Source organism: Phalacrocorax aristotelis, chromosome 1, assembly GCF_949628215.1.
Source record: "Phalacrocorax aristotelis chromosome 1, bGulAri2.1, whole genome shotgun sequence".
NCBI classification, from domain to species: Eukaryota; Metazoa; Chordata; class Aves; order Suliformes; family Phalacrocoracidae; genus Phalacrocorax; species Phalacrocorax aristotelis.
Window position 1 is genome coordinate 124,097,283 of NC_134276.1, and position 27,120 is coordinate 124,124,402.

Consider the following 27,120-nt stretch of genomic DNA (forward strand, 5'->3'; position numbering starts at 1 on the left):
AGCAATTGAAGCAGAGCAACTGGCAGCACAGAAGTAAACCCTGGGTTGCTGGATCATGGCAAAATATTGCTGCCCAGGTAGAGAACCTGGTTGTGAAAACACATCATGAGATGCTCACATACCCAAGAGTCAGGCCACTGAAGAACATCAAAACAATGATTAGGTAGACCAGGCTACTAAAATATTCCACTCTGGGGAGACACCACATGGAGTACTGCATTCAGCTCTGGAGCGCTCAGCACAGGAAAGACGTGGACCCGTTGGAGCAGGTCCAGAGGAGGGCTACAAAAACGATCGGAGCTCTGGGGCACCTCTCCTATGGAAAAAGGCTGAGAGATTCGGAGTTATTCAGCCTGGAGAAAAGAAGGTTCCAAGGAGGCCTTATTGCAGCCTTTTAGTACTTAAAGTGGGCTTATAAGAAAGATGGAGACAGGCTTAGCAGCAGGGCCTGTTGTGATAGTACAAGGAGTAATAGCTTTAAACTAAAAGAGGGTAGAAGAGGGTAAATTTAGACTAAATAGAAGAAAAAAATGTTTTACAATGAGGATGGTGAGACACTGGAACAGGTTGCCCAGAGAGGTAGTAATGCCCCATCCCTAGAAACATTCAAGGTCAGGTTGGACGGGGGTCTGAGCAACCTTATCTAATTGAAGGTGTCCCAAACCCCCCGCAATGAGTAGGACTAGATGACCTTTAAAGGTCCCTTCCAACCCAAAATATTCTAAGATTCTATTAATTGAAGCAGCTCCGGTGGATCTAGACTGGCAACATAAGGGTAAGCTGTTTATAGCTCAATGGGCCCACGACACATCAGGACATTTAGGAAGGGATGCAACATACAAATGGATTTGTGATTGTATTGATGCCACTGCACAGATTATCTATGAATCTCAAACATGCACCATAAACAAGCTAAGCATTTTTGATAGCTGAAATATCAATATGGGGAATATCAATATGGGGAAGCTTAGCAGATAAATTAAATGACACTAGAATGAACCCACCATGGCAAGCACCATGTGCTCACAATGGTGGAAGAGACTACTAGATGGTTGGAAACATACCCTGTGACCCATGCCACTGCCCGGACTACTAGGGCAGTCTACACCCACATCACAACCATTCACGTTAAGAAAAGAAGAGTAGTTGTCATATGTGACTCCCTTCTGAGGGGAATGGAGGGTCCAATATGCCAACTGGACCCAACTCACAGGGAAGTCTGCTGCATGCCTGGGGCCAAGGTATGAGATGTCATTAGAAAACTCCCTAGTCTGGTACGGTCATGACTATTACCCACTGTTGGTTCTTCTGTCAGCAGAGAAAGGGTAGCAAAGAAGTCCAAAGAGGTCCAAAGGGATTTCAGAGCCTTGAGGTGGTTGGCTAAATGAAGACATTCAGGTAGTATTTTCTTTGATCCTTTCAGTAGCAGGGAAGAATACTGAAAGAACAGGCAAACCCAGCTGATCAACACGTGGCTCTGAGGATGGTGTCATGGGTGGAACTGTGGGTTTTTCGACCATGGGATGGTCTATTTATCACCAGGTCTACTGAAATCCGATGGGATGCACCTTTCTCAGAAGGGGAAAAGGGCTTTTGCTCAGGAGCTAGCAGGGCTGATTGGTAGAGCTTCAAACTAGATTGGAAAGGAGAAAGGGACAATACCAGGCTAGTCAGTGACGAGCAATGGGATGGCACGCCAAAGTTGGAGGAGCAGCATGCTAGTGAGATTCTTCAGGCTGCTCCACATGGCGATGGGCACAATGAACCGCACTTAAAGTGTTTCTACACAAATTTGCACAGCATGAGGAATAAGCAAGAGAAATAGAAGCCTTGGCCCAGTCCCAGAGATATGACATCAGTGGCATAAGTGAAACCTGGTGGGATGAGTCCTGTGACTGGTGTGCCATGATGGATGGTTACAGGCTCTTCAGGAAGGATAGGCAGGGCAGGCAAGGTGGGGGGGGTGGTGGTGACACTGTATATAAAGCAGGAGCTGGAATACATGGAGCTTGCAGTTGGCAATGACACAGTTGAGAGCCTCTGGGTAAGGATTAAGGGACAGACAAATAAAGCAGATGTTGTTGTGAGAGTCTACTATAGACCACCCAGCCAGGGTGATGACACTGATGAGTTATTCTTTAAGGAACTAAGGGATACCTCTAAGTCATCCGCCCTTGTCCTTGGCGGGGACTTCAACTTGCCAGGTGTCAACTGGGAATACCACACAGCTGGGACAAACAGGTCCAGAAGGTTCCTAAACCATCTGGACAATAACTTCTTGGTACAGGTACTGAGGGAACCGACCAGGAAGGTGCCTTCCTTGATTTCTTTCTTATTAACAGAGAGGGTCTCGTGGGAGAAGTGGAGATCGGTGGCTTCCTTGGCCACAGTGACCATGAAGCAGTCAAGCTTAAAATCTATGGTAACAGGAGGAAAGCTGCCAGCAAGACCTCAACTCTGGACATGAGGAGAGCAGACTTGAGGTTGCTCAGGGAACTGCTTAGGAAGGTCCCCTGGGGAAAAGCTTTTGAAGGTGCTGGGGTCCACCAGTGCTGATTGCTTTTTAAGCACCACCTCCTAAGACCACAGGTGCAGGCAATCCCAAAGCATAGGAAGTCAAGCTGGCGAGGCAGAAGGCTGGCTTGGCTGAGCAGGGATTTTCTTCTAGAAATAAGGAGAAGAAAGAAAGTATATGGCCAGTGGAAGCAAGATCAGGTGACATGGGAGGACTACAGAGAGGCTGTTCACCACTGCAGGGAGGACATTCACATGGCCAAAGCTCAATTAGAGTTGAAGCTGGCCAATACTGTGAGGAACAATAAAAAGGGCTTTTGTAAATATGTTAATGGAAAAAGGCAGGCCAGAAGTAACACTGGCCCATCACTCAATGGGAATGGTCACCTCACAAACAGGGACATAAAGCAGAGATGTTTAAGGCTTTCTTTGCCTCAGTCTTCAACACCAATGATGGACTCTGGGACCCCAGAGCCCTAGGCTAGAAAACCATGACTGTGGGAATGATAAACTCCCAATCAATCCCCAACTACTGCAGGACTTGCTGCTCCAGCTGGATGTCTATAAATCAATGGGGTCTGATGGGATTCATCCAAGGGTAAAGAGCTGGCTGATGCCATAGCAAAATATCTGGACAGGTCCCAGTTGACTGGAAGCTGGCAAATTTTGTCCTAGTCTTCAAGAAGGGCAACAGGGACGACCCTGGCAATGACACGCCCACTCAGTCTCACTTCTGTGCCTGGCAAAATTATGCAGATTATTCTGGGAGTTACTGAAAAACACCTGAAAGACAGTGTATTCATTGGTCCCAGCCAGCACAGGTTCACAAGGGGAAGGTGATGCTTAACAAACTTAATTTCATTCTATGACAAGGTTACCCACCTAGTTGACCAAGGGAAGCCAGTTGATGTAATCTTTCTGGATTTCAGTAAAGCTTTCAATACTCTCTCTTCACAGTATCCTCCTGGGCAAAATGTCCAGCACACAGCTGGATAAACACATAATGCTGTGGGTGAGCAATTGGCTGATGGGTCAGGCTCAAAGGGTCATAGTAAATGGGGTTACATCGAGCTGGCAGCCAGTCACTAGCAGGGTTCCACAGGGATCCATCTTAGGGCCAGTACTCTACTCTTTAATGCCTTCATAAATTACTTGGATGCAGGACTGGGAGGAATACTAATTAAGTCTGCTGATGACACAAAATTGAGAGGAGCTGTTGCCACTCTTGAGGGCAGAGGGGCCCTGCAGAGAGATCTGGACAGACTGGAGAGCTGGGCAATCACCAACCATAAGAAGTTTAACAAGGGCAAGTGCCAGATTCTGCACCTGGGGCACGGCAGCCCTGGATGTACATACAGGCTGGGGAATGAGGGGCTGGAGAGGAGCTGCTCAGAGAGGGATCTGGGAGTTCTGGTTGACAGCAAGTGGAACATGAGCCAACAGTGTGCCCTGGCAGCCAAGAGGGCCAACCATGTCCTGGGGTGCATCAAGCCCTGCATTGCAGCCAGTCAGGGGAGGTGGTTGTCCCGCTCTGCTCTGCGCTGGTGCGGCCTCACCTCGAGTACTGTGTGCAATTTTGGGTGCCACAGTACATTAAGGATACAAAGCTATGAGAAAGCGTCCAGAGAAAGGCCACAAAGTTGGTGAAGGGTTTAGGGTGAAGAACTGTATGAAAAGCGGCTAAAGTCACTTGGTTTACTCTGCCTGGAAAAGTGGAGACTGAGGGCAGACCTCATCATGGTCTGCAGCTTCCTCACAAGGGGAGGAGGAGGGGCAGGTGCTGATCTCTCCTCTCTGGCGACCAATGACAGGACCCAAGGGAATGGCAGGAAGATGTGCCAGGGGAGGGTTAGGTTGGATATCAGGAAACGGTTCTTCACCCGGAGGGTGGTGGAGCACTGGAACAGGCTCCCCAGGGAGGCAGTCACGGCACCAAGCCCGGTGATATTCAAGAAGCATTTGGACAAAACCCTTAGATACATGGTGTGATTTTTGGCGTTGTCCTGTGCAAGGACAGGAGCTGGACTTGATGACCTTCATGGGTCCTTTCCAACTCAGGACATTCTATGAATCTGAGGTCTTGGGCCTTGAAAAGCAAGTTTGATGGCGACACAGCACCCCTGAAAGAATTGAATCAGAAAACAGGACTCATTTCAAAGACAACCTCACAGACAACCGGGCCAAGCAGCATGGCTTTGACTGGGTGTATCACATCCCCCATCATGCACCAGCCTTCAGGAAAATTGAACAATACAATGGACCGTTAAAAACTACACTAAGAACAATGGGTGATGGAACGTTCAAGCACTGGGATACACATTTAGCAGAAGCCACTTGGCTAGTTAAACTCTAGAGGATCTGCCAGTCAACCTGGCCCTGCCCAATAAAAACCCCTGTGTACTGTGGAAGGAGGTAAGATTCCCATAGTATATATAAGGCATTTGTGAAAAACAGTCTGGGTTGTTCCTTCCTCAGGAAAGGTAAACCTATTCATGGGATTGTTTTTGCTCAAGGCCATGGTTCCCCTTGGTGAGTAATGCAGAAGGGTGGGGGATTCCAATGTGTACCTCAAGGTGATTTAATCCAGGGTGAAAATAATATGTTATTTGAGTTGCATGTTACGGGAATTACTATAGCAGGAACCCCATGTTGCTAGCTGGGCTAGGAGCAAGAGGAAGAGTTCATTGCAATGTTAAACACTATAACGTGGCCCAAAGGGACAAGGGCTGGAGATTGTAATGGAAATACCTTTAAATTGTTGTAACCCATGGTTTGAGTTCCATGTTATAGGAATTCCTAAAGCAGGAATCACATGAACCAATGGAGGACAAGCCTTACAAGAAGCAGTGCAAGTGCAGCAGTGACCTGACCTGAACTGGCTTTAGTGCCCAGTAACTCCATGTAACACACCACCTCTCCTGTCCTCCATGAGCATCATAACAGATGGAGCCCAAAGTCATGGACTAAATGAACTCAGTGGATATTTTGTGGACATTTTACAGGGGTGGTCCAGGGGTGTGTGATATCAAAGGATCGGAAGGAGGGTGATGGGTAATGAGGATTATTGGGTAGTGTGAGACCTGAGCATGACATAAATAGTAGGGAATAAGGGGTGGAAAATGTGTTGTTTTGGCTGGGATAGAGTTAATTTTCTTCATAGTAGCTAGAATGGGGCTCTGGTTTGCATTTGTGCTGAAAAGTGTTGGTTACAGAGGAATTAGTTACTGATGAGCAGTGCTAACACAGAGTCAAGGCCTTTTCTGTTTCTCACCCCACCCCACCACCCCAGCAGGCTGGGGGTGCAACAGAAGTTGTGAGGGGACACAGTCGGGACAGCTGACCCCAACTGACCTAAGAGATATTCCACACCATATGACATCATGCTCAGCAATAAAACTAGAGGGAAGGTTGGCATAGAAGTGACGGCTCACAGAGTGGCTGGGCATTGGTCAGTTGGTGGTGCGCAATTGTTTTCATTTGCATCACTTGTCTGTCTTGGGTTTTATTTCTCTCTTTCTTATTTTCCTTTTCATTACAATTTAATTCTTTTATTATTTTATTTTAGTTAAACTGTTTTTATCTGAACCCATGAGTTTTCTCACTTTTACCCTTCCAATTTTCTTCCCCCCATCCCACTGCAGGGCAGGGGGGAGTGCACGAGCAGCTGTGCGGTGCTTCATTGCCAGCTGGGGTTAAACCACAACAAAAGGCCTGGAGTTTCTCACTTGATCTTACTGAGGCCAGTTCTTAAATAAGAGCAATATAGAATTTAAAGTATACTTCAGGGAAACTTTCAAAATGAGGACAGCAGCAAGATATGCATTCACCACCAAGGACCTGATACCCTCCAGCTGAGGGCAGTTATTATCAAACACCAACCATTATTTTAGCATACCAAAGGCTATAAGGAAAGACAGTTACTTCTAAATCAGAAAAAATTGCAACACCAAGAGCTGAATAGCAAGCAAGACAAGAAATAACATCCTTTATGGTACCTGCCATCAAGGTTCGTTGCTCTTACAGCCGCATATATTTTGGTTTTCAAAGGTAAACCTGTACTTGGAATAAGGAGCTGCTGACTGTAGGTTGAATCCTGAAAAACAAACATTGCCTTAGTGTACCAGAAATCCCACTGTAACAACCTATCTGCATCCACAGACTGAACTCCCACCTAATTTTTCTGACCTTTCTATGTAGGGCAATCATTTACTTTGTCCTCCTTAAGCAAAGAAGCAAAAACCAGTGCCAGAGCATTCGCCTACAAGTTTGTCTGTAAAGATCAAACACAATTGACTGGCTTTAGCCTATGCAACTATTTTAGGGAACGTATTTATGATTTTATAAAGTGGTTGGATTGGTGATTAAAGAAAAGGTATCATTCATTGACACATCAGTAAGCTTCCCAGCACCTACAGGCAAACATCGCAGCTACTGTGATTTTCTAAAGGAGGAGCTTAACTGGGTTGCCACAGTGTACCCTTTTGCAGAAAAGGTTGCTAAGGTTATTTGATTTAGTAGAGAGAGCAATGCCACCACCTTTTATATATCTTTAACCTGCAGTTTGGGAGAACAGACACATTATATTATGCAAAATGTAGTTTCTACGGAAGTTCCCTTCTTGAAGACTACAAGTAACAGACATTTTCATTTAAATTGTAATGTTTAGAAAAAGCTGTTTAAAAAAAGCTGTATATAACAAAAAGTTGGGAATTCCCCATATACCACTACGTAGATATAGTTGTTTTATTGGTTCCTTGTTCAAAGGCTGAACCATTAATGTCTCTTTAGCAACAGTGCCATGAAAGGGATCTGAGTGACAGACATTAATTCAGCATATCAAAATGCATTTACTGGTAAGGTCACCTATGTCAAATAGGTTGCTAATCCAGAAAGCACAGGGACTCAGCACGTTGAGACCTCTTGTGAGAGGTCAAAACACTCAATACTAAGAAAAATTTTGTAAACAGAATATTGGACCAGGTTCAGTGTGGCAGGTAAGACCAAGATCAGCAGCTGACAGCAACAAGAGGGATTAAGCACATAAATCAAGTACTTTTTCAAAGGGAAAATTCACAGCATGCCCAATATTAAATCTCTGCAGCATCGGAGGCCTTCGGATGTACACATGTACATATAGACCAGTTCTGCAACATACACAGAGCAAGTCCTTGAAGATACATTCAAGTGAGATCAGGTAAGTTTGCCTTCTTTAAAATTTGTTATACATTTCTCTAATACATAGCTCTGTCACATTTTGCAAACTGATTAAAAGAAGTCTACAGCAAGTCCCTCACTTACATTCCATAGTAGCTGTTCTCTTAAAGAGTAGTTTCTATTCATTTAGACAGACATTTAGAGGAAGGCTTAAAAGCATATAGCCACTTAGACTCTGTGAAAGCCCATTAAATTTTTTGCTATTAAGCTATTTCTGAGTCTATCATAATGGCTCTCTTGTCTTTTCTAATGATAACACACACTAACACCACAAAGTAAATGTAAACATCGCCTTGTGAGGGAAGATGGAGGTGGGCTGAGAAGATGAGATGTCAATGTTAGGAAATAACACTACAGCTAAAGTTTGAAAGTTAAGAGCCACATCTGTGCACAACCTCTCACCAATATCAAGCGTGGACAGGAGCCTCAAGGTCCCTCCCAAAACCAGGACTCTAACAGGGACTAAGTGAGCCCACAGGATCGAAGCTCACAAGACCATGGGTGTCCCAAGAGGCACACCCAACCAGACAGACTGCAGGCAATGCACAAGCCACCTGTGTACACACCCAGCCCTAGGACGTGAACCAGAAGGGCATGTCCATCATCTGAATCTGCCAGCCTTAGCAGTATTATTCATGCTAGAGTAATACAACCGAAATCAGAAGGATAAGACACGATTTTTCACAGTCGACTTGTAAACTAACTGGGGTAGGGAAGATGAAAGCCCAGCTTGGCATGTGGTATTTGAGGAAAAAAACAGGCTCAGTACAAGCATCCATAGCATTTATACCTGACTGTGTGCAGAACTGGGCCCTGAAAGGCAGGAAACATGTTAATGCTTGTCCTGACTGAGAACTCTGGCTACCCTCACCCTGCCCCATCTTTTTGGTCACAGGTTTATTTAAAAATGAGAGAAGTATAATCCTCATTTTAACAGATTATAGGTTGTTATTTGGAGCTCTGCTCTGTCAAACAAACATGAATTCTTTTTTTTCAAGTGTGCCTTTGGAAAATGTCCTGTTACAATATTTATAGCTCATTATGTTCAAAGCATAAAGCATTGACTTTTAAATCAGTTGCATGAATTATAACTGTGTCATGACAGCATGAATAATAATGCAAAAAAAAATCAGATTCATAATTTACAAAAACGTTGCTAGATAGATTGAAAAATTGATATTTAAATCAGGTATTTAAAATGTATGAATAAAAATTTTAATCAACACGAAAATATCATTTCAGAGATTAATGTTGTTAAGTAGAGGTCTGTGCATTTTTCACGTTTTACTGTCACCATCCGTATTTACATAGTAAAAGCTTATACAGTAATGCATATTCAAGTTAAATTATCTAAAACATATGAAAGAAGTGTGAGTTGAAAGCTGTTCAGATTAACCCTTAAAATCTAGAAAGTCCACACAATGAGGCAACAAGTACCGTGGGCTATAGGTTCAGAACAAATCCCACATCCCTCACTACAATTACAGATGATCAAAACACTCTGATGAGGCTTGAACATAAAAACACCCCAGCAAAAGTGCTACAGTTTATTGCTAATGGAACAGGTCTAGAATATTTTTATAGAATTCTACAGAGTACTCTCTGTATTAGTGTAACGTACCTATACGCATATTCACACACATATATATATAGAAATATGCACACACATACACATATACGTAATAAATGCAAACACAAGTATGCACTCTGGAGTATGATTATTATTATTATTATTATTACTGCAACTGATTATTCACATGGCACTACAACCTGAAAGCCAGATATGTAAATCATGGAACTGTATAAATACAGGACAAAAAGACTGTGTGTCCTCAAAGCCGTATAAATACAAGACAACAGGTCCGTGCAAACAAAAAAGGACAAGGGAACTCAGACGAAAAATGCCCAGATGGAAGGCCTGGTTCTTCATGGGAGGAGTGGTAAAGGAACAGCAAATAATGAAGAAGAATCTATATTTTGCTCTGGTTTGCACCCACACAGTGCAGAGATGGATTGAGTCCAGGTCATACTACTGTGTTTTATACTCACATTGTAAAGCAACAAATTCAAAGTGCTGATAAATGTACCATTGTTCTCTCTCACAGAAATAGCTGCTGATGATCTACAACAGAACCAGAAATCAAAAACCATCATGAAAAAATATATCTTATTTTTCTGTTTACACACTTCAGCGTTTATCATTAAAAAACTCAAGTAGTCATGTCACAAGGAATTAATTTATGCATTTGAATTATAAACTTCAGAAATAGGAATTTATAAGTGGAAACCCCGACAGAACCTTAACTATGCAGAAAGTAATGGATACTGTTGAAAACATGAATCAGAAAAATAATTAGCAGAGAGGCAAAGTGACAAAAAGGAACATACTTTTCATGATGTAAAAGGTCTACTCATTGAAATATTTTCTCCTGTACTCTATATTCACATGTTTACAAAATATTTCATGAAGAATGTCCATTTTTTTGCTGCTACCATTTTGTCATTAGAACTTCTGAATTTTAAGGGACGTTTTACATTATCTAAGGCCTTCTTCATAAAGGCAGCTCTTCATAAACTGTTATCTCATAAAATGATGCTACAGAATATTATTTTCCTTTGCAACACCTCTTCTTTCAATGTTTTTTTTTCCTTTCCCTTTACTCTTGCACAACTGAAAAATCACTGTGTTTGTTGACAGTACTACTATGGTATGTATAGGTGTGTACACACAAATACACATACATATAGGCTTACATAAACAAGGGAATGAAATGCATAGAAGTAAAGAGCGCACTTACGAAGCAAGCTGGGTATTGTTAACCAAGTACTCCAGTGGATAGCTACAGCTAAATTTGTACAGAAGGCCAGGCAAATAGCTGATAATCGTTGGTGGGTCTGGCGTATCAATATAGCCTGAAACATTACCTATCTGTACCACTGAGGTATTTCCATAAGCATTGATGCCTCGAGCTGAGGATACCTATTTGAGGGAGACAGAAAACAACTATTATCAGAAAGTTAATTGTGGAACAAAAGATAGCTTAGGACACTCATGCTTTAGCCCATAATTTACCTAGAGATATCTTCAGGAAATCCTTCAAAAATTAATTTAGTTTAATAACATGTCCCCTGTGTTCTGTTTTTCACCTCCCCGAAATCATGTGTATACAGTTCACGAGCGACATCCCTGTTCTTAAAACACAGACCGGAGCAACAGTTGGAAGAATCTAATGATTCCTGGAAGCAGTTTTTTTGGTAGGTACTTTTTTTTCTGAGCATGCCCAGTGAATTCACGTGACTTACTGGGAAAAGCTGAAGGAAGTTTTCTGTTACAGTTAAAAAAATATTAGCTTAAAATGAGCTTCCATATGTAATAATAAAGTCAACACACAAGCAATTTCATTAACAGAAAAAATACTCTGTCGCTCAAGCTTTGTTTTTGACACATCAAAACAAATGTACTTTATAAGCAGATACAATCCAAATAGCTGGACTCTGAGCCTGTGTTTTTGTCTAGTTTATGCATCTCTACATCTAAATTATAAACTATGTGCAAAGAAACACTGTCAGAAACACAAGAGCTGAAAAGTAATACAACTTTAATGCCAATGCAACCTTAATTCAGTCCCTGGACACAGGCTCTGCTGTGTTGCTCAGGCTCGCAGAGCCTGCAGAGGCAGCAATAACACGCAGCTCTTCAGAAAACCAAAGAACACGCATCCCTCCTGGTAGCAGCCCAGCCCCACTCCACATTTAGCTACTGATCTGAATAACAGGGTAGTTTGAAAACAGCAGATAAAGTGCCACAAATTACTTTCTCAGTAGGCATAGACACAATAAGGCCAGTTAACATGGCACTGGACTTCCACTGTAGCATTTCTTTTGAACAACTGCACCAGCAAAACACATGCTTTCTAAAGCTTTAAAAGAGAGTTTCTTAAAATGACATTTCATTATGGAAGAATCATCCTGTGGTGAGTATGAGTTGTAATATATTGCACTAAGTAGTACAGGAGGCGCAGCAGGTATTTTGATTTCTCTGGCTACAGAAAAGCCAGCTAGAAGACAGATGCAGCCACACACTTTGCCAATAGCATGCCTAATCATTTGCTAAATGGCAGGAAAATTATGAAAACCAAATTTCCTAGGATCTATTCCTTGCCTAAAAACACAGGCTAGAGCACTAAGGCAGTATAGCCAAGTACAGCTCTGTTTAGCTTCCTCACCACCCCACTCCCACCCCCCCACCAAAAAAAAAAAAAGTTGTGCCTGCCATATTACAGACAGGCCTTGGTTTTGCCTGGATTCTGTCTGAACTGTTGTCTTTCCTTTACTTTCATTGAATATGAGTTTGAAGGTCTTTGCTGTGAAACACAGCCAAGAAATGCATGGGATTGTACTACTTCAGTGTGGGGAACATGATAAGAAATGCTCCCTGCTCCTTTATCCTCTTTGTTCCTGGCACAGCATGCATAAACTGAGAGAGGATGAGGGGAATTTTTGGTTATATTTTTAGCAGCTGCTACTTTCTCTTTGTATCCTGTACAGCCTGTGGGGGGCTTCATGGGGAGCTGCAATTATTTGGGCTTAGCAGACTGTTGTTGTTTTTTTTTTTTAAAAAAAACCAACAAAGTCAAAACCACAAAAAAACCCCACCACACCAAGGTCTTTACAATTATAATCAAATAGCAAGCCAGGCGGTTTACAGTGTGACCGACTCCACGGGAATGGGACAAAGTTGCTTCCTGGTAAACTCTTCTACTGCAAGTCATGGAGGTGCTATAGCTTTTCACGGAAAATGGGAAACAAGAAGATTGAACTTGCCAAACTGTGGTGGTTTTTTTGAAATTTTAAAAGAAAATTCAGCCTGAGGCAAAGAGGTCACAGAGCACATCGAACATTTCAGCCCAGTTTTGCAAAATTAGCAGCAACAGAAAACGGGGTTTGTTATAAAAACTGGCAGGTATCATCAAGTGCAAGTATGAATTCCAGATACAATACATTAGCCTAAAAAATGATACAAAAACAAGTGTAAAAATGTAAGTTATTCATAGATACTTTGATACAAGTCATCACTGCTTGTACAGCGTGATATACACTCACACAGAGGCTGTACAACCCTCTTCCTTTGGTTTAGAAGGTTGGAGACCTGACTTCCCTCCTCTCCCCTTTCAGAATGAGTTAGTTTAATTGAAGAAAATGAAATTATACTGGTACAAAACAGACTTTGAAGTCAGCTCCTGGATCGGATTCTGAGTCCAAAATCTCACCCACATCTGAGGATTAGATTTAGTCAATAGCTGCGCAAGATGTGCATTATCCATGCCTGAAACAGCAACAAAAAAATGTAGACACTGAAGTCACACCACCAGGCAAAACACCGTAGCACAGAGTGGCTGTGCACCAGGAGATGAGAGCTGAACATAGAAATCTGAACTTCAGTCCCACATCTTGACTGTTTTTGTCACGAATTGAGAGAGTCTGTGTGTGTGAGAAATATTCAAAATTTGCTTGAAAACTTCAGTTTGTTGCCAGGCAGTTCCATACTGAGCTGAGACCTTCCAAGGAGGTGCAAGACCTCAAGGCGCTGCTAGCAGAACTGTTTACTGTGGGTTAGGCCCTCTGACCAGACCATCTCCCCTGAGACACTCAGTCACTGCCTTATCACAGAACATAAAAGATCAGTCAGTCAGTAAGCCCCTCTCATATGAGAGCACAGAAGAAGGTACCCAGACTGTAACCATCATCTATCTAACCCACTCTTAAAAATATTTTACTTCCATTTTCCAAGTGGGTACTCAAAGAGTTTCAGCAAAATTTAAAGCACGTTCAGCAGGAGTTTTAAAAATGGCTTGGGAAAATCTCATTTTTCCACTGAAAAAATATTCAAATGAAAAATATGCTTTCTAATCAGAGGATACATGTGTGTCCCACCACATTTTATCTTTATAATCAAGATAATAAATTACTGACTTTCTCTGGTTTTCTTTGATGTATGCAATATATTGCCAGCTGGGCAAGACAATATAAACATTATCTGTGAAAGATATAATGCTGTCAAGGCCATTCACTTTACCCTATGCATAAACAGCAACGTTACAATTTCACTTTGACCTTGTCTTACCACTAAAGCGTTTCCACAGGATTCCAAAGTACTCAGATTGATGATGAAAATGACCACTGCTGGAAAGGTGTTGTTATTGATGAACCCCCGGCAGTGGGCATCCCCATGTTTCCCATTCAGTGCCAGATCTGTCTCAGAATACCCAGAGAAAAGAACTGTGCAAAAATTTATCTTCATAGTAATTGTCTGTACTCCACAGAAAACATTGATATCTCGTTCAGCTGCAAGAAAAATACAGGGAAAGACATTGTAAGATGTATTTCAACTAATCTCCATATAATTATCGTAGCAGTTAGCCTAGTGTTGTAACTTCTGATCAAATCAATTTTTAGACCCCAGTCACAGCAAAATACTGGAATATAAAGGTCAGAATTGCATTATTTTGAAGAACAGATTTGACTCTACAGCTTCACTAAAGAGAAAACAAGAATTATTATGGTAACATAGTATACCATGCAACAAAGCCATTATTCCAAAATTCCCCAGCAAATCATTCAGTAGCACATTCATAAACTGAAGCGTTACAACAGAGTGGAAAACAGCAAGTGGTTAAATACTTGGAGTCTGATTAAACAGCCCCCTTCTGGAACAGAAATTTCCAGCAATTTTGAGAAACTCAGGAGGCTGAGCTCTGACTTCCAGCCCACTCTGGCATGGAAGTCGGGTGTGTTTGTCTTAGGTTGTCTAGAGTCCACTTTGTATGAGACCGCAGTCTCAGGCTGTGCAGACTTTGAAGTACAACCAAGAGCTTATCAGAGCAATTTATTATGATATCTTTAAATTTGGTTGGTGTTTTTTGGGGCTTTTTTTTTCCAAGAACCATCAACTTTAGCTTTAATGAAAAATCAGTTGGCTCTTGAAAGACAATGATAGATACTACAAAAGCATCTTGCAGTCTTTCATTCTATACATTATCACAATACAAAATCCAGAAAATAGCAGTTGTTACATCTGATCAATTTTTGAACAACAGCAAAAAGTCTTCTTGGATGAATTTGACCTTTTATTCAAAAGTTCTGAAGATTTTATGTACTCGAATGAAAAAGCATCAGGTTGGGATATAGGCATAAGCAACAGTTTGTTTTGATTTAGAGCTATAACGTAGCTTTTCTACATCTGTAGATGATTGGGGGGTATTTTGTTTGGTGTTTGTTTTTTTTCTCCTAGTGCTTTACAAAAAGACATACTGCATCGTGTTAAACACAGGCATTACTCCCTTATATAACAACTCATTTATTACATCTGCTTAAAGATTAAGTGGTATTAAAAATTGCAGAACAACTTCAGTCAATACTATACCATTAAGCCTGCTGAAATGAATTGTTTTACTGCATTGTCACAACAGAGAGGAAATGAAATCTCCACTACAATGAACTAGAGCTCTTCCCCCATGGTACAGGAGCACAAGCAGTTTAATTTAGACAGCTTTAATGGTGACTTTAAAGCCAAAACAATCAAGTGCAGGAAATAACAGGCTAAACTCAGTCCTGAGTTAATGCGGTGATAAATGTTACTCATTCGGTGTAAATTTGGGCAGAAAGGTATTGGAGGCACGACAGGAGTTCAAATTATTTGGCATGAAATTCTCCTGGTTTGTACATATACATAATTCCACGAATCTAACGTACAAAGATCAATAAGCAGCATGCCTTGGTATTCACTACATAAGGACTGTTGTGATCCATTTCATCCCAAGGTAGAGGGAACAGTACAAAAAGGCAAATGGCAAAGTCTGCCTTTACACTGATTTGGACCAACGCACAAACAGATTTTAACAAATTGCAGGATGTGGTATAGAGTACCTCAGTTAATTTTATAACTCACTCCAAGCCATTTAAAAAAGCAGGATATTGCCTTAACAGGTAAGGTACCATTACCACTTGCAAAATTCTCATTTGACACTAAAGGAAGTGAGACCATACAGTGCAAAACCAACCTTTGTGCTATACAGGAGGATAAACAACCTGTCCACTACTTTGCAAGGAAGTATTGTTGCCAAATTAGTCCATTCTTAAATTAAAACAACATTATTTGTTCAGAAATTAATCTGAAGCTAGGTGCAAACAGATCTAATGCTCCTTTAGATGCTAAACACCTAGCTCATTTCTTTTGATTTTAGTAAGGTAAATATTATTCCTATATACCTATAAGTTTGAACAAAAAATATTTGCATTACTGCAGTAAAAGCTTCTGGTTTTCTGAGTAAGAGAGGAGCAATGGTTTGAAGGTTATGTCACCTAGCTGATAGGGCCTTAAATATAATGTCCTCTGTCACAGAGTTTCCATACAGACAAAGCACTTGGCCTCTTTCTGACTCAAATCACACACACTACCTGCAGTCAACAGTACTCATAGGGTGTCCCATGCAAAACAGAGTAAAGCTCAAGAGGTACACAGATACTACAGTAACAGAGACCATCCTGAATCAAGGACAACTCATGGCAACACGAGCCAAATGCCGACAGCCCCACTGCCTGCTTCTGCTCTGGTACCCTTCCACACGCTGCCAAGACTCCCCGCAGAGCGGACAGCAGAACCACCTGTAGAGGACAAGCGTTTGCCACAGAACACCATCGACAAAAGTAATTCCACAGGAAGAGGTGTGCAAAAACATTTGTAGTTCAAAAACAGCTTCTCTGCATGAGCCTCCTTTTTGATCAAATCACTGCTTTCATAGTGAATTAAAATGCGGAATGTGGAAAAAGCTGCAATATTTTCTTATCTTCTACTAAGTTCTCAGTATGTACTTTTACCAAAAGCCCTCTGAACCAAAATTGTGTGTTTCCCACCTGAATACAGCCAGACTGCTATAGCTCCAACCCCCAAAAGCCTTCCAAAAGCTATACTTTACTGCAATGCAGAACCAAAGCTTTTATTCTCCAGGCAACTCTCTGAAGGATGGTAGGATCTGACCTGATTACATGCTCTCTAGAACACATCTTACTTTTAGTACAGAACGTCACAATTTTCAAGGTACCAAATATGGGGGTTTTTTTTTCATCCCTGCTGACTGTTGCATACCTACACTCAAATAAACCCACAAACTGCAGAAACAAAAGTCCTGCCTGATTATTTATCATCCTATTTATGCAGCACCATTCCTATGCAAGAGTCACCCAAGCAATGAATGATAAAAACACAAACAAATGAAAAGTGGATGAGCTCCAAGGTTCCTTTAAGGCGGCTTAATTTCACATCTTTGCTGAAGACAACTTCTGGTCTCCACAGGATTTAAAGAAAGAGCAGACAACTTCATAACCCAATGGCTTCTCTGCTATCTGTACACCACAGACCTCAGCAAGAAAGTCCATTCTTGCCCCATGTTTTGAATTTTAGCTGACAACAATGAAGACTTCTTGTGTGAAACAAATAAGGAATGGGAAGTAAGTCCTATCCCTAACCAGGCTCTGTGAGCAGTATCTCAGCCTGGAGGATGCTTGTTTTGAAACACTCCCTCTTTTGACCTCTGTGTCACCACCCCCCTTACATCAGAATTCTGAAGGCAGTCGGGCCGGCATCCTCAAAGCCGCAGCCTGATCTGAGTGCTGGGGAAGGAAGCATAGCGAGGGCAAGCCCCGTCTCCCCACAGAGGCTCTCACCCATCTTCTGGGGTTCCTCAACCCAGAAAATAGAGCTCCGACAGCCTCACTGAGCTCCACTAGCCCCAGCCCATTATATGGCAGTCCCTTCTGCATACTGAAAATACCCATCAAATTTGGGGACAAAAGGATTTTCTGGTTTTTTTACCTCTATCTCAAATGCACAATAACAAGCGGAATTATTTTCCTTTCCTTGCACTCAAAATCAGCACTAAGATTGTTGGTTAAATTCCAACTTCTGAATCTTTACTGCCTGAGATCAAACACAAGAAAGAGCAGGACCCAATTCTCGGCTCCTATGGGCAGTAAGGGGTGATTAGCATTTACTTAAAAAAATAATCTGTTTACTTGTAACCTAAACAGATTTTCTCCCAAGTCCCTGAGATTTGGCAGACATGGAACTTGATATGACCCTTTTTTTATGAGGCAGAACTGCAAATGGCCCCAAAATACCCACAATCAGAACTGCATTCAATTCATGGGTATCACATTGCAAAGATAAAACCTTGGCACAGGGCTGGTGCAAAAAATGGCCAGAGAAATATATAAAAAGCACAGAAAGAGTCATCTAAATTTCCCTCTAGCTGTTGCAATCCTCTCAAGAGACCTGAAACAGAAAAACAATTACATGAAAAACTGTGAAGGTAGATCTGAGGCAAGTGGGCAAAATTCACCCACACTTTTGAGGCAAGCCCATAAAACTTCTATCTAAGAAGGGAAATACAGAAGTAGTTTGTTAAATACACAGTTAAACAGTGATTTTTGTCAGGGATGGAGACAACATATTTGATCTTCTTTGCATGTCTTATTTCTCTTCATATTCACATCAATTAAGTGAACAATGATCAAACCCACTGCTGGTCTCCATGTCAACAAAGCACCTACAAGTGTGGTGGCAACACAGGAAACAATAAACAGACTGTAGGCTTTCTGCTGACTTAAGTTTAATAAAAGAGCTGATCCTTCCTGAAAAAAAATAAATCAAAACTTATTATTCAGAAAGCAACAACACTGAAAGGTATTACAGCATAATACTACAGTGAGAGTTCATCACTATACTGTTCAATTCAATTGCTACCTCAGAAAAACAAGATATGAGTGAGCCAGTATTCACAGCCTTTATTATTAATATTATTCTGTTCAAGAAACAACTGAGGCAGGAAGGATAAGCAATATAACAGACTAAAAATATTATTTATCTGAGTAAACCCTGATACACATGTCATTAAGACTGACACTTCATTTATATTTGTTATTGTATTAACAGCTCTGGACATCTGACGTTCCCGAAACAACTTAATTCGCATTTTCTCACAGGCATGACTGTACATCATACATAGATACATCCTGTTGCTTCACCTGTCACTAACCAAGTGCTTAATGTACAAGTGAGGCACTGAATTTTGCCATCGACTCCATTTTGCTCAAAAATAGATATATATTTCTTTATTTAAGTAAAAGGACATAATTATATTCTCCTATCCAGATAAAACATGAAAGAAAACCCAGTTAGGAGTTTCAGACTCTTAAAAATATAAAGAACATTTCCAACAGCATGACCTCTGTTGAATTTCTTGGACAGGATAGAGCTCTGGCAAAAACAGGTCAAACCCCACTGATGCAAGGGGAGTTGTATTCATTACTACTAGGCTGAATTTGACCCATTGTGCAATTAAGAAGAAAGAAAAGTGCAACATTACAGGAGTTTCATTGTCACTAAGATAGTTAACACTCACTTAATGTGGAGTCCTACCCCCAGGCTTCAGACAGATTTAAAGCTCTGTATTTAAAAATAAGCACTGCTTTGAACCAAGACAATAAAGAAGCCATTAGAAAAAAAGTCTATTAAAGACTTACCAGGAAACCTGCTATGGAGGTTAGCATCACAGTTGTATCCATTGAACTGAGCAGTCACTGAAAGCACTTTAATCGTCAGCAGGAGCAGTAACCATACCTGTTCCATTGCAAAACCTAGTGAAACATTAGGTGGTTATTACACACATCTGTTCATTGCGTTAAAGATGCTTACTGCAGACATTTAACCGCTCGGGAGGTGATGGTCTCCAGCAAAGGAACTGGGGATAAAGTTCACAAGCTTATGGGAAAGAGGCCACAGGCAGCAGGGCCCATTTCTCTACTTCTGAGTAATGTGCAATTTCTATTAACTTCTACAGCTTTTAATCATAACTCGTGGCAAAAAAAAAAAAAAAAAGATACTCAAAGATGGTATAAAAGGAAAGGAAAAAAAACCCTACAATATATTGACAGATGAGTATTGCTTAAATATTTAAACTCCAACAGCTTTTTTGACATTTTAGTGTCAAAATTCTTTGAGAAAGACATCTTAGAACAATAGTTTTATTTTATCCAAGTTCTTGAAAACCATACACATAAATGGCTTGCTGAGCTATTCTCAGGCTCAGGGTCCTAGAATAAAAACCAGTTCGTATCTATTTGCCAAAAATATGTTCTTTGAAGCATGCATGCAACTGTATTAAGCTCATGTACAGAGTTGGCACAGACAATTGCATCTACTTGAATTGTATCTGGCAACCAGACCAGGAGATCAGAATACATGAATCTCTAGTGTTTTGAGTAATTACTCCTCTTGGCAGAAAACTCCAAGGTGTAATACCTGTGGTATTTAGCACAACCAAAAAAAAAATATCTGATTCATGCTTTTGTCAAAAATATACCAAAATATTGAGATTTTCACCCATGAATCCAAGTGTTACTGTGTTACTGTTGGGGGGGGGGGGGGGCGGGGAGGAGATTGGGTTTTTGTTTTTTAACTTATTTATGAGATTTTGTAATCATAGAAAATATCTCTGCTGATGTGGACATCAAATGCAGCAACGTTCTCCATTTGCATAGACAGGAACTGAGCAATTCTAAGATTTAGGAGGTTTGCTTTCTCCAAGTCTGTAGATACAGAGATGCTGATCATAACCTTTCTCCCAGTGGACATCAAAGAACATTTGTAAACTCCATAGATGCAGCACACCTAAATGCAGCCATACCTAGCACAGCAAGTGGCTGTTGTGCTTTGCTGAGAAGAACTGGCAACAGCACACAGAGAACATGTGGGACAAACCCTCACTTGTAACTGGATCTTTAATGGCTACACGGCGGCCAGAGCTGAAGTCTGCTCAAGTTAATCGGAAGGCTTCCACTACCTTTCAAACCAGCCTCACTGAGTACACAAAGGCAGACCCATAGAGGACACTCCTAAGTGCTCCTTGTTGGCAGACAAACCAACTACAACAAAGCACTCAGCCAAACTACTAAAAAGTAAAAGGGAAGTCCAAATGTCAGCCATTCACCCCCGTGTAATTCTGCTTAGAAGTACACAGAATAAAACTGGAGAATTGGAAACACCAGCTTCCTGCTAAGCATGCATATTTTGTAAGTCAGGCATAACTTTTGTTATCATATACAAAAGTAGCTTTGCTAGCAAGTTCTGCACAACTTCCTCGAAGCGTGACCTACTGCAACAATGCAACCTCCTTTTAGTTTAAAGTGGATACAAAACTCTAAATGAAAGCACTCTTTGACCCTCTACTCCTTTTCCATTAGATTCCTGTGGAGGTTGACAGCACTTCCAGCTAACAGTGAAGAACTGTGAAAACAAAGAAAATAAAATTCCTAACTGGGTTGCTACAAACCCGCTGTATTTTCATGATCTTCTCACCCTCTCCATTACTCTCAGATGGAGAAGTAAGGTGGTATTTTGTTTACTATGAAAATTCATCTGTTATTTTGAAAGAAACATTTTTTTCTTTGGAAAAATTGGCATTTCTCCAACGTAGTGGAGCCTCACCTCTGCTTGTACAACAGTTACATCAATAAAGTGGCTATTACTGTTCTGTTGTATATGAGCTGGTTTCTGACATCCATTACAATGGTATAAATAAGGGCAATTTACCAAGATCTAAATCTGACTTCAATCTTCTAACTGCCACGGTATTTTTTGCTACGCAAAAAAACCCAACTGTTTGAAAAAGAATTCAATGAAAGATTACACTGACAAAGCTGTAGCTATTATTTTAGATGAAAAGCAGAACTTACAATAAATTATGAAATTTTAATTATTAAACTTAACTTCTGCTGCTATGTTTCAGAGAAAGGAAAGATGATTGCTAAGGAACAAAGCTGAATTAATACATTAATTATTTATAGCATTAGTTCTGTAGTTGTATTCAGAACAAGTTAGATTTGAAACACAACCAATAACGCCCTATTTGATTGCTGGCTATTGACTCATCTGTGTATGGATCAACATAAAGATCCATATCACCAGTTGAGCTGACTACTGCTGATTTCAGTTAAACAAGTTAGGAACATGCATTATTTTCAATTTCTTGAGAGAATTGCAGGGCTAGAAAGCACTCTGAGAGGTCAACCTCACTTATCTGCCCACACCAGCTAGAATCAAAGCAGCCATTTCTGCTTTTCTAGCCTGTTCTTAAAGGCCTCTGACTATTTATTTCTCAACAGAAATTTCTAAAACTTTAGCCCCCAAATGTATAAGGCATCCTAACCAAAATATATGTACCACACTGACACTGCTCAACATTTCATCCAATTAAAGAAGAAATCATAGAAGTTTTATCAAAACAGTAACAGGAACATCATAATCTTATTGCCTGTATGTGAATAGAAAATGAAAATTCCATGTACAAAAAAAGGAAGATAATATGCAAGTATCAGGAATAGGGTGATTTATAATCCAGGAGTCAAAATTCATGCGGCAGATACATGCTTTTTTTCCTTCAACTTAGTTTGCAATTATTTAAGCCTTTTTCAAGGAATACAGCTCTTGGTGCTTTCCAAAAAAGTGATTCTCTTTCGTCAAGTAGCAAACATATTTGGCTGTTAAGACAACTTGCATGATTCCAAAGATACCAACACACACAGCAAGGGAAATGGGATCCTTTCTATCTATGAAACTCAACTGACAAACCCATACCAGGTTTCACTCATGTACCCAGAGTTCTCTACGTTCATCAAACCTCATCTCTCATTTTCTCTGCCGAGCATCTTCAAGGATCTTTTACTGTTTACATGAACTACCATGTTTTATTTATAACATTCACAGTGTAGTGCTTAGTCTAACTAAAATGCCCAAATCACCTCAAGAATCCTACCATAGTCACTTAAAGAATTTTACTTCCAAATGTTTCTGCCTCCACCCATCCACCTAAGGATCTCTTCCAGACAAGATCTGGTATTTTCTATTCAGCAAGGGAACCATTCTCTCACATGACTTGGCAGTGCAAGTAAAAACCCCTGTGCAAGACCTCCATTAACATGAAAAGAAGTTTGCATAACAACTATCTCAAGCATTACTAAAGCAAAAGGCCAAGTACAGACAAAGAGGCAGTCAGGGATTTAAAGACCTACCAAACATGGTTAGTTAAGTCATTTCAAAGACCATGGTTCACATAGATTTCTAAAACAATCAGTTCAAAGGAAAAACAGCCCAACATACCCAGATCAAGGTAATAAAATTAGAGTAAACTTCCAGGATGCTGAAATAGTCAGGGTATGAATCTCTGCTGAACCAGAGTTGTCTATATATTCAGCGCTCAGTCATAACTGCAGGTCTGTCTGTTCTGTGCTGCATAACACTGGAGAGTACAAAGAGGTAAGAGTTGCAATATGCAGTCCTCAGTTTAATTCTTACTATTTTACAAAGCCCTTACTCCTGCTTTCATAAACTTCACCATGTCAGGAAACATGCAGAAAATGTGCTGAAAATTTCGAAGTAAAGATGCTTACGAATTAAACGAAAGGCATTTTGCAGTCAATTTAGGAATTTAGTCTCATGGAGAAGCAGTGGTTTGACCTATCTAGATCCCCTCTTCTCTCATCACCTAACGTTAATTTCTATTCTTCACTCATCCTCTCTAAAAAGATCTGAAAAAAATTGCACTCACTGATTCAGCCCTACGTTTTTATTGAAATTCATTTGTGAGCCAGTTCTGACTTCTAAGTACATTACTTATTTCAAATATTCATTCTGTATTTTATGAGAACAACCTATAATCTACTGCTTGTTCTCTATTCTTCATTCACAGGGTGTGGCAATTCTGCAAAATAATATGGTAATCTTTATGCCTTTTGGCTGGATAAGTCTTTCAAAAAAACCCGTTAACAGTAATAATGAAAACCTCTGAAAGAAAATTATAGATGTGATAGGCACATAATAAAGCTGGTGGAACATTTATAAGTGTTTTCATACATACCTAGTAACTGGCTAAATGCTCTCTAGCATTGTACATTAGGGCTTGACAAGTACTGAAATAGAAACATTACTACTTTTACTCATAAAAAATATTGTCAAAGTATTATTATATAGTTCAACAAGTACTTCTCAGTCATCTCATGACAAGATAGTTCCTTGTCTCTTTGGTTTACACTTGTCTTACTGCCACACTTGCTTCTGCACCTGCACTCAAGTTGTGAAGTGTGTTAACTATACTGCAGTCAGGTCTTCCAGAACCGCTTTCCTTCTAGACATGCACTAGATCATTTGCCATCACTTAAAAGTAACCCGGTGAACAAAAACAGAATACCTCTCTACCTCAAGCTCTTCAGCGGAACCTTCTCTTTTAACACGTACATCCCATTTTAATGGATTATCCAGATCATGTTTTCACAATTGTCTTCAACTTCTTTATCTCCTTGGCTCCGCTGATGCAGATAAAATAGGACTTAGATCTTTACAGTATCTGTTTTGAAGACAAGCCTACCAAATGGTGATAATTCCCCTTTTTTCAGGAGGATTGTTACAGAAAAAGAGCAACTGAGATGCTGAGAACTTTAAAACACATTTCAACTATAAAATTTCCCTCTGCTTGCGGATAGTCTTTGGTGTTGTGACTTTGAAACACAGCATTTCTTTTGTTACAGTTTTCTCTGGTTTCAGACTCCATAGTGCCATCCATTTTCTGGCACCAAGCAAATCTTGCAAAGCTGAGAAAGTATATATATGCAGACACACATATACACATGACAAATATATACACACAGAGGTACAAATATATTTTCTCGAAGGTCAGAAGTTTCTTAAACAGACGACTAAAGCTGATGACAAAGCTAAACCCACAAACAGACTATTTCCAAAAATTACAGTATTTGAGGGCACACAGCACAGAAATACAACAAATGTAATGATTTAACACATATGAGGAAATACTAAAACTAAGAACAGCAGAGATCAGTGCACTCTAGAATGTACAAAACCAGCTGATTCCCCCCCCCAAGAATGGGAAAATAGTTCCGGTTTAAATAGGTAACCTCTCTTTCGTAGCTATTCAGAACACAAAGAGCAGTTGCAGACTATGCAGGAAAGACCATGCATTAAATGCACACACATAGCTAGGCACAGAGCTGCCTTCAGCATCAATTATTTGGTTCTAGAATGATCCGTGTTTATTCACTAGTCCTGTATTTCCTCTCGGTTCTTAAGATTTGAAAACAAGAGTCCTGGATTAGCTCCATACTACATCAGCTTTGTAATTAAATGTCAGGTTAAAACTTGGAGCCCCTCCTGCACCAGAACCAAATAGGAGCTTTACCTGATGAAGGCTAAATCATAGCTAGTCTCAAATGCCAAAATGTTTTGTGAATCAAGCAGGTGCCTACAGTGTCCAAGGAAAATGAGACTGAGGAGCAAAATTCTGCACAGTCTTTTAAAAAACAATACACAAAAAGCTTTTGCTTTGGTTCTTAAGTTTTAAAACTTCTGCTTTATTTTCCAGTCCTTTTACAATAATCTCTTCCACAGGATAAAAAAAAGCCAAAAGGGGCTGAGAAAGAGACATTAATTTTCCACAAAAGGAAACCACACCAAATCATTAGACTTTAATCTGAAAGGCTTCAATTTTGACTAGCACAGTACATGGGCAACTGAAATTCAAGACCATAAAATATTTAAATGAAAGCAATCCATAGCTTGCTTCTGAATTGAAACAAAATAACCATTCAAAACCCTGCTGAACACCAAGGAGCTGAAAACCTAGATATGGTTCCCAAAGACACAGCTTGGTCTTTTTTTTTTTTTTTTTTTTTTTTTTGTGAATCTTATTACTGGTAGTGACAATTAAATGTGTATGTTGAGTAAATAATAGAAGCCTTAGAGCCACGCAGTGCTCTTCATCCTATAAAATCAGCAAAAGGTGTGCTTAAAGAGTTACGCACTAGCATAGGTCCATCTGGAGCTTCATCTCATAGCTTTGGATAGGCAAAACTCCAGCTGAGACTGTTCTTTGCCTGCCTAACAACTAGGGAAATTTAATCAGTGTACCATACTGCCAATAAGCTGTAAAAAAAAAAATCTAAATTTTAACACTTAAAAGCATTCATAATAATCTTTTAAACATTGTACTTTAGTATACATGCCTTTCTTCATTGTTACAATAAATCCTTGGATGCACTGGGATTTTTTTAATCTGCTCTGAAAAGAAACCAAGTTAACTGCATATTTATAAGGTAAAAAGAAAGTGATCAAATGAAGAATATGACCATACAAAATATTTCCAAGAGATTTATACAAAGTAGCATAATACCTTCTTTCAAGGAGACAGACTATTAGGGAAATACAGTTATTAAAGCATAAAAAAACCCCTGAACAACTATTTGCTGAACAAGCCAGAGATCTTGACTTACTAGATCTATTTCAACTTACTCACTTAAGCCTGTTGAAGTCATGGAATAAACTGTTTACCTGCTATTCTGTCCTAAATATCAGAGTTAATCTAGCTTTTCCACTAGTGAAATACTAATGTTTTTCAAACATGTTACCTTCCCCCCCAACCCTGTTCATATTATTTTTACTGTAGTTATGCTTAGTGATGGAACAGTTGGATTTTACTCAAAATATTGCCAGAATACTTGCTTGTCCCACAAAGATTACTTCAGTATAATATTTAGATCTTTCTTCCTGCATGTCACATAAAATATTGCTAAAACTGTTCCAGACCTTTATTTGAACAACCTAAGAAAATGCTAGTGTTTTCTAAATCATGCCTGTCATATCATACAATGAAAGTACCTAAATATGTAACTGATAGGTAGCCTAAAAACTTGTTTATGTTTGAAATGATGTTTCTGACTCCATGGTTCACAGATACCTCTATAAAACATTAAAACACAAACGAGCTTAAAGTTCCAGATATAAAAATGCACAAAATCACATCTCCTGAGCCTCATAGGAAACAGATTTCTATTCTGTTCTTCCAATCTGCATGAATTAACCACTGTTTCCCACAGAACATTCACACAGATATGAAGTACAGAATATTGTCAGTGAGAGCAGATTTGAGGGGAAAATGGTCTGAACTAAAGAATTTTGGACAAATTCTCCTCTCACACTCTTCATATTGTCTACTGCATCAGAAAAACTGACATCAGCAAGAGACCTGAGAAAAAAGAAAGGAAGTTCAGTGTGAGATTTGGAGACCACTGCAGTGACCTGAAAAGATAATTTCAGCCCAAATTTGGAGGTTCTTGACAAAGCAAGACCTCTTTTTAATCATTAAAACTCACATAGTTTGTCTTTTTGCACGTAGGTCTATATTTCTTTACTCTTATCTGTTAGAAATCAGATTTTTTAACGCAACCTTGGTGGATTCAGCATGAAATGCCAAGAATATAAACCTACTG

The 27,120-nt window shown here is 40.0% G+C and overlaps 1 protein-coding gene across 1 annotated transcript in view; it reads right to left on the reverse strand.

Annotated features, from left to right (window-relative positions):
- The window catches only part of ZPLD1 (zona pellucida like domain containing 1), a 100,437-nt gene that overhangs the window by 11,536 nt on the left and 61,781 nt on the right, over positions 1-27,120 (reverse strand). Inside the window, exons 3-7 of the mRNA XM_075104595.1 lie at positions 19,309-19,422; positions 13,853-14,073; positions 10,527-10,708; positions 9,778-9,850; positions 6,510-6,607 (exon numbers count right to left, since the gene is read on the reverse strand). Of these exons, the coding sequence (XP_074960696.1) occupies positions 6,510-6,607; positions 9,778-9,850; positions 10,527-10,708; positions 13,853-14,073; positions 19,309-19,414 (680 nt within the window). The 5' untranslated portion in view covers positions 19,415-19,422. The remainder of the gene's footprint in view (positions 1-6,509; positions 6,608-9,777; positions 9,851-10,526; positions 10,709-13,852; positions 14,074-19,308; positions 19,423-27,120) is intronic.